At 29.1% G+C, this 16,935-nt stretch overlaps 1 protein-coding gene and 1 long non-coding RNA gene across 2 annotated transcripts; one reads left to right on the top strand and one right to left on the bottom strand.

Annotated features, from left to right (window-relative positions):
• The first annotated feature begins 990 nt into the window (after positions 1-990).
• On the top strand, positions 991-1,912 carry LOC111622254. Its single transcript, XR_002756231.1, has 3 exons — positions 991-1,392; positions 1,474-1,705; positions 1,803-1,912. It is a non-coding gene; the product is annotated as an uncharacterized LOC111622254 (long non-coding RNA).
• A 1,676-nt stretch (positions 1,913-3,588) lies between these two features.
• LOC111622249 lies at positions 3,589-5,688 on the bottom strand. Its single transcript, XM_023364600.1, has 4 exons — positions 5,502-5,688; positions 5,354-5,422; positions 4,985-5,074; positions 3,589-3,968 (listed from the first exon to the last, which is right to left on the bottom strand). Exons 1-4 carry the CDS (start codon positions 5,682-5,684, stop codon positions 3,909-3,911), a joined length of 402 nt encoding a protein of 133 aa, XP_023220368.1. The 5' UTR covers positions 5,685-5,688; the 3' UTR covers positions 3,589-3,908.
• Positions 5,689-16,935: the final 11,247 nt, after the last annotated feature.

The raw sequence follows: 16,935 nt of genomic DNA, 5'->3' as shown, positions 1-16,935 counted from the left end.
GTACCACTAAGTGATAAATAATAAACGTTTTCGAAACTCTTTCTGCGTTCTTCTTCAGGTTTACTAAATTCGAAAAATAAGCTGGATCTTTCAGAATCATTCATAAATATAAATTCGTACATAAAATCGAACATTAAGACGGAGTTCGAATAAAGCAAACTTATGCGCTCTCCGTGTCAACTTTATATACGATGGAACCCCATATATCGTTGAGAATTTTTAGAAATGTCTAAAATTTTATTATAGAAAGATTTATTTTAGATGCTTTTCTCACATAAAGCGAGAAAAGCATCTAAAATACTACAGTGTAAGCCGAGTTCTTCGGGGTAAACTTTCATCTTCTCCCTATTACCCGTGGTGAGAATTTTCAAAAATCCCTTCTTAGTGTACGTTCTCATGACTTTCCGTGTGTACCAAATTTTAACTTTCATCTCCTAATCATATGGGCTCTGCGCTTATTATAATTATTGTCATTATCAACCCGTATCGATTATAAGATGTGTTTCAATTTTCATTTGTTAAAAATTGAATAGAAAGATACTTAGTATATCGAATAGTAGGAATTTGTATAAAACATTGTCTATTGTTATTGTTTAAATTAAAATATGGAAAATATGATATGGATATATTAAAATATGACTTCTTTGCATTCCGTGTAGTGGATGCCTCTTTATCCACTGGAAGGGATATAAAGAGGTCATTACTTTCACTAGATCAGGCCTTGTAACTGAGGATGAGGAGATTTTGAAGGTCAAACCTTATAATATAATAATTTTCCTAAAAAGTGTCGGAAGTCACATTTAATATATATTTTTACTTAATTATTATATATTTATACATTCCTATTTGTTTACAGGTAAAATTGTTTATGGGGGTAATAATTTAAGTTATTTAGTTAATTTAAATTATTAAATATATATGAAATGAAGTATAACGTTTAAAAAAAGATATATTTAATAGATAAATATTTTACAGTAATGTAGTAGTAATTACGTTAGTAATTTTTATAAATTTATAATATATTGATATTTTGTATTTCAGTTAATCAATCAGGTCGGTATTCAGACATTGGTATTAATGCAAATTAGTTATCTTTATTGACCATATTCTAAATGCTACCAGAACATAGAGTTGTGTGAAGAATGAAACTGGAATTGTCAAAACGTTTTTTTACATAACACAAAGTAAATCGAGGAATTATTTCTTGTAACAGCGTCACAATGCCGAGCTGCAATTTTTTCGTCACAATGCTCTCGATTCTAGTAGTTTTTTTCCTGTACATTATGTTTTTCCTGTTAACATTGGATTCATGCCAGTCATCTATCTAAGTTTTGTCTGGAAAAAAATATTTGACTTGAATTAACGTAGCTTAACGTTTCAAATCGGAAATAGGTATAAAGTTAATCGGAATGCGTTTCCTTTACCCTTTCCAGGTCGACTATCACATGTAATATAACCAAATTCCTTCTCCAGATTGAGGAAGGACAGATAATCCGGTGGGCACCAGTAGAAATGTATAAGCTTGCAATTTATAAATTTTCAGCCCATCTAATAAACGTTGGAACAAGATGTTATGTTTAAATTCATGTCAGATGTGTATTTTATTTAAATTTTTTATCTGAAATCCTAAATTTTTCTTTCGTTACTAATGCTTAGTATTGTAATGTACCGTTTGGACTTCACTGAAGTGATCTGGTCTAAAAATGTAATAATGAAAGGCAAATCACTATGCATTGTAACTATACATAACTAATAATTTTAAGGCAAAGTTACTAAATTACAGTTTTTAACAAATGTTTTAGTTCACATTATACTACAAGCCAACCAATGCTGTATGTCATCTGGCTAGATAACCGTTATAATACTAATAAATTATGAAACAATATGGTACTAGAGAGAATCGTAAGGCGCCATATCTTAATAGATGTAATAATTATAATTTTTAATTAAATAATTTAGATCTACTGTTTTAGTAGTGTTTTTTGTTTATATTATAATTTATAATTCACTTATAAAAGCAGTATCTTATTGCTTTTCATTCGACATATTTATTTAAAACACAGTGGTTCTTCATGGAGTAAATGGAATTAATCTAACTGGTTAAGTGATAACTTTTAAAGACATTATTGTTTAATGAAGACTAAATCTCCTTATTACAGAATGTAGACTGACTTCGTTAATTTCAGTTACTGGATACTTGAAAAGTGCAGACTTTCTGTGTGGTTTGATTATTTTTTACGCATTAGCGAATAACTTGCAAATAATCCTCTCTCTATGGGAAAAAATACACTTTGAGAAAAAATTATTTAATTACAGAAAGATGAAAATACCAATAAAATAATAAAATATAGGTTGGAAATTCTGGATAGAATTAATGGAATTAGTAAAAACACATGTTGGGCGATCTTCCAAAGGAGAGATGCATCTAGAGAGAATTTTATGGAAACTTGACTCCAAATAAAATGTTAGACACTTGATGAAAATTCAGAGAAGTCTGCTTGGCCAGATTTATATAGAAAACTGGCCCCTACGCAAATGAAAAAAATTTTAAAAACACCAAGTAGTCAGTCTGTTGACACGATACGAAACCATGGCTGACTACTAATATTGATTGGTTTTTGTTCAGTCGGCTGTTAGTTGGCTATGTTTTCAAAATGTACAGTACATTTTAATATATATTGCATTCGGCAGAAAGAAAGTGATGTGTAAATAAACTTCCGTAATTAATCTGGACCAGTTATGAAAATACTTTATTTTAAAAAGTGGCGCTTTATAGCTACACGAGGCTCAGGCGAATATGAATTAGTCTGTATGTACAGTATTGACTACAGGTATTTTTTCAAGGAAATATTTAGGAAAATATTTTCTTATAAAAAATTAGTTTGATTTTACTGTTAAAGGGCAATTGCACCATTCGCTCAAGCACCACAGAAAACCCAGAAAACGCCACGTGGTCAGTCTGTTTAGAGGCGCAAACCCATGACTTCGGTGGTTTTATTCATTGGGTCACTGGTGGGCCATTCTTTTTTGGAGTTGTAAATGTTAAGGGAATATTTTAGCGTGTATTTTTTTTTCATCTTGTAACATTTGTACAAAAGTAAAGATCGTATAAGTATAAAAAAATTAAAAATAACAGAATTTTTGCACTTAGAGAATAAAAAAATAAACTTATAACATGGATAATAAATTATTTTTTGAAGCATACGAGATTGTTTATTTTAAAACTAGTGCCTATTACAGTTTAAACATATTAATATTTTTTACAGATTTTAAAAGTTGATATGGAGATTATAAATTTACGACATACATGTCATATAGTGTGCCAGTAAAGCAATAAATGCAATAAATTACATTATTGTATTTATTTATGTGTTATAATAATCTTCACGCTAGTAAAAACAATCCTTTAGTTTAGTTAGCATTAAAGTTTTTTGTGTGATATATATATATATAGTGGTTATAGAGCATCCAATAACATTGTATATATATATATATGTGTGTGTGTGTGTGTATACAATACATATACATATATTAATATATGTTATTGGAAGCTCTATAACCACTATTGCATACATTTTCTATAGTCATTGATGATACTAAGAAGGTAAGGTCAGGTTTTACTGACTTCACCTTTCAATATTACTTTACGTTTTTATTTGTGTTATTCTTCATACCATAAGTAAAGAACTTACACAACACATACTTGATTCAATTTACAGACAGCAGTAAACACGTAAAATTTATAATTTCATCCAAAATGTGGAATAAGTAACTGCATTGTTTTATGCACAAGGAAAAACAATTATTCAGGAAGGTATATTTTACAAATTTTCTTCTGTTCTATTGAGAATTCCATTCGCGTTTTTACATTACTGTACCAGCAGTCAGCATTTAATTATGCAACGTAATCAATAAATATAACTGATCTGTAATAAAACCAACGTCTGGATAACGACATAGTTAATGAACTGTAATACAAAAAATGATAATGTTACTTATATAAATTATAAATATTAAAAAAATTATTCTTATTCAATATACTACTGACATTTAAATTACGTTTATATAATGGAATGACACAGATTACTTTAGTTTTGTCATTTAAGTAGCTCTATTTATGGCTAGAGCTTATAATTGAAATAATGAGATCAAAAAAGGCACTTTGTTATAATTTTTTATTTTTGAGAAAAACACAATAAAATTCATTAGTTGTATTGATCCTATTAAAATTTTAGGATATTTCTTTATTATTAGCAAAAATAAATTGAGTTTAGCTTATTTATGAATAATATGTTTGAATCTTAGGAAAATTCTTTCCTTAAATTAGGATAAAAACTGCTGACAAGTCTCCCTTTTTTATTTATGAAATACGATAGGAAACTTATCAAATAAGTTTTCTATAGTTCCACTGATTGGAAGTTTCATACAGGCTAATTAAATAATTCATTGTATGCATAAACCTTAGAATTAAATTATTGTTGTTTATTCAATACACGAATGTTAATAGAGGAATTGTAATAGGACGATTTGAAATTTTTGAATTTTTTGATGTTTTAGAGTCTCTTAATTTCAGAAATATGAAAAAAACGTAGGGAGAAAATCGTATATGTATGTATACGTTAACCTAAATTTACTTTGTATTCTAGGACCCCGTGGATCAAAAAGTTTGAAATTTGGCACGAGTACTTTTATATTCGTTATTACATTTTTGGGATTACATGTCGGAAGTGAGCAGAAACATAGGGTAATATTTTGAGATAGGTTAAACTTAATAATGTTTTTACTCGTTATTGGCATTTACTATTTTCTTATATCGAACTATATAAAAGTGTAAGAATTTTGCGATTTATAATTAATAATAATAATAGATAGGCACAACACTTTTGTCTATTTATATAATCAATATTCATGTAAAATCTTATGACAATAATAACGAAATTCTGAAAGATTTTAACTTATACTGAATAATTTTAATGAAACTTACTTTCACAATGAATATCGTATTTAAAATAATAAATTTATTACAAGTAAGTCCATCGTTCGAATGTTTCTGCATTTGAAGCAGGTTGAGGATCTGAAAAAATGTATCAGTTTTAAAACCATTTACACTTAACATAATTAATTGTCTAATTATATTACTTAGTTATATACACAGTTTTTGTTACTATTTAATTAAATAATACAAAACTTTGCAAGTGACTGTTCACATTTATCGAAATTTTGAAAAATGTAATTTATTTACTGCAATGTTGGCAACATTTTCTACAGTCCTTCATATATTTATATGAAGGATTTTTGAAGGATTGTGAACTAAATACAACTAAAGACACTAATATTGTAAAACTAATCTTACTTTTAATTCTGAATTAATATCGAAGGTATTGAAATAAAGTGACATCAGTAAATTCCACATTTTCGACATCTATGCAAAAAATAAAAATCCATCAACAACTATTCAAATATACAACTATAATAAGTAGTAAAATATTAACAATACTTACATTTATTGATAAAGGGAGAAAAACTGAAATATAGAAAACTAATGCAAAAAATAATGAAACAAACATAATACTATTGACAACTAGAATATAAACCGGTAAATCCATAAAAAGGATTGCGTATAAAACAACAATAATTTCGGTGATCATACTCATTGAAGCTTGAAGGTTCAGTTTACCAGTCATCTGATCAACTATTTGAATTAGAATATATAATGCTAAACCTTTTTTATGGATGATGTAAACATCCTTGTTGGTTTTTAATTTTGTTTCTTTTATTTCAGTTATAATGGAATGTATAATTCTCATAATTACACGAAGTATTGTATATCCAATATACGTGAATATCACCATAATACCTAAGCCATAACCAGCAATAACAGCCATATAACAGCAACAAAATGTATCGAATTCTTCCCATTCCTCTTTCTTTCTATATCTTAAGTATATATATGAATTTAATAGAATTAAATGTGAACCAATGTAAGTTAATAAACAGTTATAAGTTGAAGTCTTGTAATATTTACGGTCATCCATTTTTAAATTAGGTGACGAACGAGCAAAGAACTTAAAAATACGTAGAAGTTTAGTGAAATTTCGTATGAAATCTGAAGTATTGACAATATGCAGAATGACCAGTATACTAGAAATTAATAGAAATACTATTAAATGTAGAACATTTGATATGTTTTCAGGAAGTAAAACAACACAATAATTGATCTGATTTCCTGGTTTATCCGCTATTGCTAGTATAGTCTGAATCAGATAGGATATAAAAATTATATTAATTGCAAACTGATATAGCTTCTGAAATAAATTATACGAATGTGATTGTACAATATTAATGCCAAATATTTGAGCCACTTTCAAAATTTCATAATAATAATTTCCCAAAACTAATAAAACTGTTTTTCTTTTCATTTCTGTATGGAATTGTCCTACCTTCTAGCTTCTTATTCTCATTGACAAATGCTCCCTTAAAAATAAATGGATAAATGGATATTAATTAACTACCTTAAAAGCTAATTATATGAATCGTGTATTCATAAGAATCCTAATTGCCTTTTAGTAGAAATAAAAGCATCGAGTTACATATTAGCAATTGAATTAACCTAATGCATTTTTGTTTATTTTGGTTGAATCCTGATTAGTTTTATGTTTATTGAAAGAGATTTGTATTTGCTTTTAGGACAGAAATACCAGTTTTGTAACTATAATCTAAATACGATATTAATAGATAACTTTTAAGAGATCTTCCAAAGATTTCTATATTACATATTTGTATATACATTTTGTGTGATAACATAAATGTTAATTATATTGGTATCTCTTACTTGAAATTTAATTCATTTCCAGTACTCCTTTCGAACACTGAATTGTTCGAAGACTGGATCAATTTTCTTTATTAGATTATGGTAAAGTAAATTAATCTATTCCCTTAAACAATACCCTTTTCGTAAGACAGTAAATACACATAACATAAAACGGAATTAACACAAGTAAATGCTGTAAATAAGAAAGCTAAATTAAATATGAAAACAATGTGGTGTGTCTGAAGAAACCTCAAAGACATTCTATAGTTCTATGACTAACAAACTAAAAAGATATTTTTCTATGAAAATTCCGACAAACCTGAACTTTTCAATCGAGATAAGTTTGTGTATTTAATTAATAAAAAGTATAAACGATGTAATATAAAGATTTAAAACTCGACAGTTCTGTTAAATTAATAATATACAGAAACTGCTAGGTATAGAATAAGTAACTAGACAAGCAAACAATGATCAAGACTGTAAAATATTTTATAATCAGTAGAATTCATAAATGTACGATTATTCATTGACATTTTTCGGAGAAATCAGTTGGAAGCAATTGTTAAGTGTGGTTCGAATGATGCAACCCTACTTCTGATGAATATTTGTAAAATGCATACACCAGATATGTGGACCATGGTGCAGAAAACAGATAAAGGAAGAACAATTTTCAAAGATGTATATTACTGTGTTGAGTGAAAATGTTCTTGAATTGGAATCCATTTATCTCTTAGTTGAAGCGTTTATATTGTTATTTTGGCAATGATTATAAATTACGTCATATGTATATGTACAGTTTACTGAGCTCTGAAACGACAAATCTTGTATAAATCGACCCATCTAAAACGAGAGTAACAGGTTTTAATTTATTTTAAAAACAATAATTGTATATAAAATTATTACAGATGACAGAATTTGTAATTAGCATACAAAAATTAACAGAATAATTGAAAAAGTACTTAAACGTCGTTCTTGTAAAAACAATTTAACCAGTGTAGAACAAAGGAATCCTTTTGTCAAAATTTAAAGTTATTTTCCGCTATGAAGTTTGGCATGACAGATTTCGTAAACGAAGCGAAATATAAAAACGTTTAAAGGTTAAACATATGCTCTTTCACCTCACATTTGTAGTGTCCTACCTATCTACATTATACTTTCCTGTTAGATAGATAACCAGCACAACTTTATTGCTATCTGCTTTCAGGGGAAAATTTTTGAATTGAAATAAAGTAAGTTGCGGTTTGAACCGGAAATCGGGCCTGCTGCCGCTAAGCTTTTCATACCTGAATTCGACATATCAAAAGAGTTAGCAGAGCGATTAGGAGAGAAGACACCCGTAATATTTGGAGAAAAATCTGAATTAAAGATTTTCCCAGGAAAGGTTATACAAGCGATAGGTGTTGCTGCACCGATATTTAAGCTACGGGGCCATAAATTCACGAACACGTATCGGATAGTACAACCAGAAGTAACAGCCCTTTGTGTGGGAATAATTGGTCGAGATATATTAGAGGAAGAAAACATAGAAATAGATACTCAAAATAACGGATAATCTCGCAAAATGGAAAAGAAGTTCATTACTGTTCGCTCCACATAAAAAGAGAAGGGAGAAATAGTCGAAACAATAGAGAAAATGGCCAACAGTATTCAGAAACAAACATTATTAAAAGTGTCCGAGTGTCTCCTCACAGCAAACGCCATAGACAGAACAGACATATAGAAGATGATAGAAACACTAAAGTGAGGCGTTATATAAATAAAAAGAAAGTAGACAAATTAGCTAAAGAAACGGAAATGAACCGCGTTATGAGACGAGAAATTGGAGATTCTCAAGGATAATAGAACAGAAATAGAGGAAGTCCATTACCAGATCCACATAGAGAAGGGTCTACAGTGGTCCTCCACATAGATGAGAAGAAGTTCGACACCAACTTCCACAGAGATCCTCCATAGAATAGAGTTCAACTACAGTCACCCAAGAAGAAAGTTGTCTCCATAGTCCGGAGTACGACATAGATAACCCAAAAGTATAATTTGACTCCATAAAAATAGATCTTCAACAACCCAGAAGAGAATAAGCCCGTATATAGAAAACTCGACGAAGTAATTTAACTTGTACGTTAGAAGAAAGAGTTGTTCGACGCCTCTCCGAACTTTCAAAGAAGATCACTCAGCAAGGTAGTAGAAATATAGTTTTATTGTAAACTCTCTCTCCGCGAGATAAATATAGAATAGACTAAAATAAGGATTTCGATACCTATTTATATTATTTAGTTGTATCCTGTTTCATAGTTTTATTAAATTCATTGTTATTGTTTAAAATATGGTCTCCTTATTGACTCAAATCCGAGCCTACATCCACTCCACTTACTCACGACCCTCCCACTCGAAATTCCTCTAAAAAGAGAAATAAGCGTGCCTAACGCTATATCTAGGCTGGTGTCAAGAAATACAACTTCCAGAGGTCTCTTGCGAACTTCTGTTCTTTATTTTAAATCATAGGAAGCCATACTTTGACATTGTGAGCCAGTCTAATTACGTGCCGATTAATGCCTTAAGTTCCCAGCAATTTTTGATATTAATGTAATTAAACATAAAAAATACTTAAAACTGAAAAAAACTGAAAGAAATGCGTTAATTTTGAAGAAAAAGCTTCAAACTTTATTTTCCTTTGNTGTGAGCCAATCTAATTACGTGCCGATTAATGCCTTAAGTTCCCAGCAATTTTTGATATTAATGTAATTAAACATAAAAAATACTTAAAACTGAAAAAAACTGAAAGAAATGCGTTAATTTTGAAGAAAAAGCTTCAAACTTTATTTTCCTTTGTCTGGCCTTTCTGCGAAATTTGACACCGATGAGTCATTGTTTACACAGCTGGATGACCTTGAACACAGCTGGAGTCCTGGGACATTATCATAGATGTCTCGGGAGGACAAGGGTTTAAAGTAGGGTGAGTTCTATCTGGCCATATATTTTTAAATATTTTTAAAAAATTCAAATTTTAATTGCGATTTCCGACCCCCCCGACTTAATTAAACGTGTATGTAATAAAATCTATTAATTAAAAAAATTAAAAACNGTAATAATTATTAACATTCTTAAATAATAACTAAAATGATTTTTATATTTATCTGTATATGCTATATAGTGTGATCCTATAATGAGTGTTACCTAATAAAACATTTTCTTTGATAAGGAAATTTATATTCTGTTTTCACTAAGTGTACTGTACTTTCTTTTCGAAAGGTTTCGGATGAGTGAATCCATTTCACAATTGCATGAAATCTCTTCGAATGTTGTAAGTTAAATTTCGAAACTTTCGAACTATTACCTGCCATGTTTTCGTTATTTTTCACGCCATTGTTTTTAATAGTGCCAAGAACTATAACATATTTAATACATTGTTTATCGTATACTAAATAGATTACGTCAGTCATACATATATTTTTATACGTTAAAAATAAAAATTACAATAATAATAATTAAGAGTAAACATACTGTAACGTATTCTAAAATTAATGAATTATCATAAAGTCAGTGCATTTTATTGTTATCATACAAAAAATTGTTTGGGGGAACGAAAGGACCGAGTTTTATGTAACGCTATGTAACATGCCCGAGTTTTTTCGGGTGATGAACTAAAGGCGGTTAAGAGACCTAGAGTTTCAAAAGCTATCGGAACTTGAACTCTACGCTTCCGGTTCCTCACACTACGTAACACTTTCTGTGCGCATTGATCTCTAAACAGTTCTGAAAATGTAAAATCACTGTTACTGTATTTGCATCTTATACGGCTTCTGCAACAATTTATCATCGTAGCNAGAGTAAACATACTGTAACGTATTCTAAAATTAATGAATTATCATAAAGTCAGTGCATTTTATTGTTATCATACAGTTAATAAAACTCACTCTTATGATAAACATCTTATTTATAATAAAAAACTTGTTACAACTCATTCCGTTTTTCATACTTATTTGCAGTAGACACATGTTTAAAATCTACATAAAAACATTAAATTTTAAAGTAGTTTCAATCTGAATAATTCGTTTTGATAACAAAATAACGAGTTTACCTTTAACTCAAGATTAATGTCCTTTGTTTCGAAATACAGTGATAAAAGCAAATTCCACATCTTCGATAACTAAACAAAATATAAATATATATAAATAACACATACAAGCTTGTAAATGTATTAATAATTATACAGTTATTAANGAGTTTCAAAAGCTATCGGAACTTGAACTCTACGCTTCCGGTTCCTCACACTACGTAACACTTTCTGTGCGCATTGATCTCTAAACAGTTCTGAAAATGTAAAATCACTGTTACTGTATTTGCATCTTATACGGCTTCTGCAACAATTTATCATCGTAGCATAATAATTATATACTAAAAGACCACTATAAAATAAATACTAACCTTTTAGAATACAACAAGCTAATATTTATACGTTTAGATGAAATCCGTTTAACTAACCTCCGTTTTTTTTTTTATTTTAGTAGATGTTTAATACTTTTCAGAATAGAATTTTTTTCTTTTCACTCCTCTTAGCTTTCACATAGAAAATGTTTCGATAATTCCAATTGAAATCTTTCATATTATGGTACGAGTTTGCAGCATTCAACATTAAAACATATTTAATAAACGTAACTGATCTGCGTTTAAACTAACGTCTGAATTACAAAGTAATTAATTAACTGAATATAGAAATAATATATTATTAATATGTTAAATTAAAATATATTTATTTTTTTTTAAATTTAAACTTTCATTTTGGAATAGACTATTAATTAATTAGCAAAAATTAATTTTAAAATATAAACGAAGCGGTAACAATACCATTTTAATAAATATTTATGTAAATACAAATACAGTACAGTAAATTTAGTTACTGAGTATTCTACAAATTAATTTTTCTTCTTGACGTAGTTCAGACTTGGCTAACAGAGATATCACTTATCCTACAAATCTGTACAATTGGCTACATTTGACAGCATTTACAATAAATTACTATTAATTTGTATTATTAATTATGTTAATACTAAAGAGTTGTGTTCACAGTCGACAAGCTGAAACTATTGATTTCTGAATGGGAGTTGGCATAAACAAATGCTGGCTTCTTAGCCTTGATTAAAAGATATTTTTTGAAAAAAAAAAACACAAATTAGCTGTATGATCGAAAAACGTATTGTAGAACTTTTTCATGTAATAAATACAGTAATTTCTTACATCTCTGTCTCACAACTTATTCAGTTATGAGGGTATTATCATATGTAAATTAGAAACTTCAAATCAATTTTGAGAATAAAATATATTTATTTATAGGAAATCACATGCACTTCTAGTAATTAAAAATTATTGCAGCTAAACTAGAAAATAATAGAACAAAAATTATAATTTCTTCAATATGTTATTGATTTTACAACGTATAAAAAAGAACTGCTTGTTTAAAAGTTAAAAATTGAATTATTGTTAATACGTGGGACATTATTTAAAAGAAGAATTGCAAAAAATAACGAAAACGTTACAAGAAATTTGTGAAGGATTTCAAAATTTTCATATACATTTATTAATTTAAATAGCTCACAAATTGCAAAATTGAAAGCATTTTCTAAGAAAATTAAAGAGGGATTGCAGTATTATGGAATATGTTTAAAAAAAGAGAACAAGCGCGCTTTGCAAATATGACTACTTTACAGAGACTCCAGTTGTTTGCATTTCTGAGTAAAAACCTGTGCATTGCAGGTATAAGATTTTTCAAATCACGTGGACATAGTAAAATCGCCTTTCGAATCTCGCGCTTTTGTTTCAATCTCAAAATAGAGAAAAAACATCAATTGACAGGCAATATATTATTATGATATAGAAGTTGTTTTTCTGAAAACAATTATCTGACAAAATAATTTTAATTTCTCTGACACGCGTTTCAACTCTCGTTTCCATGGCTATCGTCCAAAAGCATTTCGTGCTTGACGTTCTTAATACATTAAAACTGTCAGTAATAGGAAGAAGCCAGCATGTCCTGAAAATCTCAGCATTTTTAATAGGACAATACGTTGATATTATACTAATCTATCTTCTTGATATATTATAAGAAGCTAAGTTTTATCTTATGTAAAATATATTGCAATTCAGTCGTTTCGTATTTACAATATGACCCTAAACTATATAAAATACCGAAAAATATCAAACAATTTATTATTTTTTATTACAATGGAACAGTGTATAAAACCGTATTGTAATAATTATTAACATTCTTAAATAATAACTAAAATGATTTTTATATTTATCTGTATATGCTATATAGTGTGATCCTATAATGAGTGTTACCTAATAAAGCATTTTCTTTGATAAGGAAATTTATATTCTGTTTTCACTAAGTGTACTGTACTTTCTTTTCGAAAGGTTTCGGATGAGTGAATCCATTTCACAATTGCATGAAATCTCTTCGAATGTTGTAAGTTAAATTTCGAAACTTTCGAACTATTACCTGCCATGTTTTCGTTATTTTTCACGCCATTGTTTTTAATAGTGCCAAGAACTATAACATATTTAATACATTGTTTATCGTATACTAAATAGANTGGCAGGAGGCAACATCAATTATATACGAATTAAAATTTGAGGTGGAAAGCATATATTTTAATTTACATAAATTCATAAGTAGCTTAAAAATCGCAGCTGGCATTGTGATGATGTCACAATAAATAATTCCTCGTAAGTATAAACCTATTCATTATTTTTTAAAACATCTGTTGTTACTTTATCATTGAAAATTTTAATTATTGAAAAAAATTGAATTAGTATTGCATTAATACAACATAGTTCACAAGTATAAATCTTCGCTTGTACACCTACTTATTTATAGATCGTAGTCTTACTTTATGTCTCATATACTTTAAATTTAATATCATTAATTCAGATTACTTTTTGGAAAAGATTACAAAATATGTACTGTAAGGTCTCTTTTTATGCGGATTATTTTTATGCGATTTTGAAGTTGTGCGGTTTGTATTTCATCCAGAAATTTCTTGGACAAGCATACATATAGGCTTGTTTAGGAAGCCCGCGTATAGACAGTCTCCAAAAATCGTGGAACGCTCAAAGCTTACTCCATTTGTTCCACTGACATATAACGTTATGGATGTAAAGGACAGCTAGATCTACCTTAATCGCTTTAGTTCCTAGCAATTTTTGATATAAATGTAATTAAACATAAAAAATACNTCAAAATTCCCCTGTGGGGGAGAGGGACAAAATTAAGGCTTACCATGAAAAACTGGGCTTCTATTATAGTATTTTAGAAATAAACATTTACATTTTTGATTGCGTTTTAATAGGGTACATCAAGAGAATGTACACTAAGAAGGGATTTTTCAAAATTTTCCCTTGCAGGGAGTGTTATACATTTATAATAGATACATTTTGAGCCACAGTAAAGCGTGGCTGGGTACAGCTAGTAAAGTTTATAAGAACATTAGAATGATGTGTAGACATTTAGAAAAGCACAATGTGTCAAGAAATGAAAAATGCACTCTAATTGTGATATCCCTAATAAATGTCAGCCAGTTCTCCAATTTACAGAAGTGTCACATTTATTAAGAATGTGTTATGATTTGATTTTTATTATTGTAAATTTTTGTCTGCATTTTTTAAAACAAATCTTTTTATTACTGTGTTATTTTTCTATGCTGTATTATAAATGCAATATTTGTTGAATGGCATCAGATTTTATATGTTACTGCATATAATGGGTGGGCAAGCAAGAGTTCAGTGGGAGTCGAAATGTAGGTTTGCAAAATGCATGGGAGCTGCAGTTCTGTACTTTTTTATTCTGTACTGCAGTTCTGTACTGCGATTTTATTATATAATATAAATATAATATAAAACAAATATTGATTTTTTTAATAAACATGTTTTCACAAAATTTTGGAAATAAAATTGTAAAAATAATAATAAAAATCAGAAATTAACACTTTCAGCAAGAGTCGCGTGAAACTCAAAAAAAGCCGCATTTGCCCATGGTAGTTATATAACATAATCCATCCATCCGACTGTCATTCTTTACTCACGAGAACGGAATCAGAAATGTAAAATCTGTGAGAAAATTTAAAAACAATACAGTGAACAGACTCCGATGGACTATACAATACTTTCTGGATTGTCCGACTGTCACGTTATATCAATTCAAAATTTTCCCTGAAAGCAGTTAATAGATAATCGAACCAACTGTACTGTTAAAGGAAAAGTATGATGTACAGTTCTAAAAGTTTGATATACTTAAACCATTTTTTAATTGTTTTGTTTTTACAGTTTTTGTTTATTTTGTTTATTTTATTATGGTTTATTAATAAAGCTCATGGGAAATTTATCAGAAAACAGATTTAAAATATTTTATGATTTATGTTTAAAGCCACGTCAAAAATAGAAAAGATTTAAAAGTTAAAAGAAGACTTAGAAGTAGAAAAATGGAGGAGGGGTACTCCAGTTATCTGAGTAATTGTGTAAATTCGGCGAATAACTTATTCGGATGGAAATTGAAGTTAATTACAACGTGAACCCCCATAGTAATTAAAACGAGATGAAATAAAGGCAAAAACTTTGTTAAATGTTAGAAGATAGATTGTGCCTAATTCTTGTATTCAGGGCAACACTTTTTAAATAACCTTTGTACATTGTACTGATTTACGAATTTATTGATTACGATATTGTTACGAATATTTCTTTTCCGACTTCTAAAATGCTTAATTTAGATTACTATTTTGTTTACTCTTTGTTTTTTAATGCAAGTTTTTAAACACCAGCTGGGTATTATTTTTGCATTCGTATGAATGCCTTCATCCTTTCATAAGAAAAGTGGTAATTTTCAGCCATTAATCGATGAAGGAATGACATTGTTTGCGTTATTTCTTGAAATGGCCGTAAAAAGATAAAGCTTAGCAAAAACATCTAAATAAAGGTATCTTTCGAAATTTGTCGAATAAGAACAGTGCAATTAGATTTTGTAGTGAAACGCAACACGTAAATTAAATTAAATGTAAGTTATGTAAGTTAAGTTAAATGCATTAAATGCACATTACACAAACTGCAACTATGTTATTGAAACTTTTGGATGAAGCAATGACACCGTGATAAGTTTGTGGAATGTTGTTGACTAGACTCTCCTGATCTCCCCATTGGTGTTTCGTAAAGTAAAAAAAATAGTAGACTATGCTCCATCAAAAATTTAAATAACAAAACAAATATTGGGCTTTAAAGCAGAGGTTTCCAAAGTAATGGTCCGCGAGAAAATTTCGCTGGTCCTCAGAAAAATGTGGAATATACTTACTCATCATTTTAAATTATGTTTTAAGATGCATTGAAACATAATTTAATTCATAACAATACGTGAAAAGTTATAAAAACTTGTAGAATATAATCATTGTCTTTATATCTATATATCACATATACAACAGTGTTTCGATTCCACCAATTCACTTGCGAAGAAGTATTTACATTCGACACTTGGGGCATCACTGTCCTATAAAAGCTTCTCTAGTTGGACCTCCACCACAATCCAGACACAAACGCAAATCGGTCACGTGATTAAAAGCTTTTACGCCCGTTTTTATTATGGTTTATTAATAAAGCTTTCATAATTTGGTTACAATTAATTAATAGTTTCATTTTATTAACTAGGTACATTTTATGTGTTCTTAGATCACAATTTTTTTTAATAAATACATTTAACATTTAAAAAATCTTATTAGTGGTCCGCGGGATTTAAATTATGAATTTACTGGTCCGTGAGGTCAAAAAGTTTGGCGACCACTGCTTTAGACCATGTAATACGAAGTCCATCGTTCTTTCAAATGCCGCAGGCAAGTTTCGGAGCCCCCGGAACATCTATTCCATTGACAGTGCTCATCAGGGATAGTGAAGGCTGTCTTCTCGTTATCGCCCACACTTAATTGCCAAAATCCCGAAATTGTGTCCATCGTAGAAAAATATTTTGCTTGTCCCACTGAGCTGAAGGATTCTTGCACTAGAGGTAGTGAATAAGGGTCTACTTTCGTAATTTTATTTAGCTTACGATAATCAATTAGTAATTTAAGGCCGACGTCTTTCTTTTTAACCAG

The sequence above is a fragment of the Centruroides sculpturatus genome, unplaced genomic scaffold (genome assembly GCF_000671375.1).
Source record: "Centruroides sculpturatus isolate CEXI.00-Female unplaced genomic scaffold, Cexi_2.0 scaffold300, whole genome shotgun sequence".
In the NCBI taxonomy this organism is placed as follows: domain Eukaryota; kingdom Metazoa; phylum Arthropoda; class Arachnida; order Scorpiones; family Buthidae; genus Centruroides; species Centruroides sculpturatus.
This window is presented reverse-complemented; position numbering and strand designations above follow the sequence as displayed.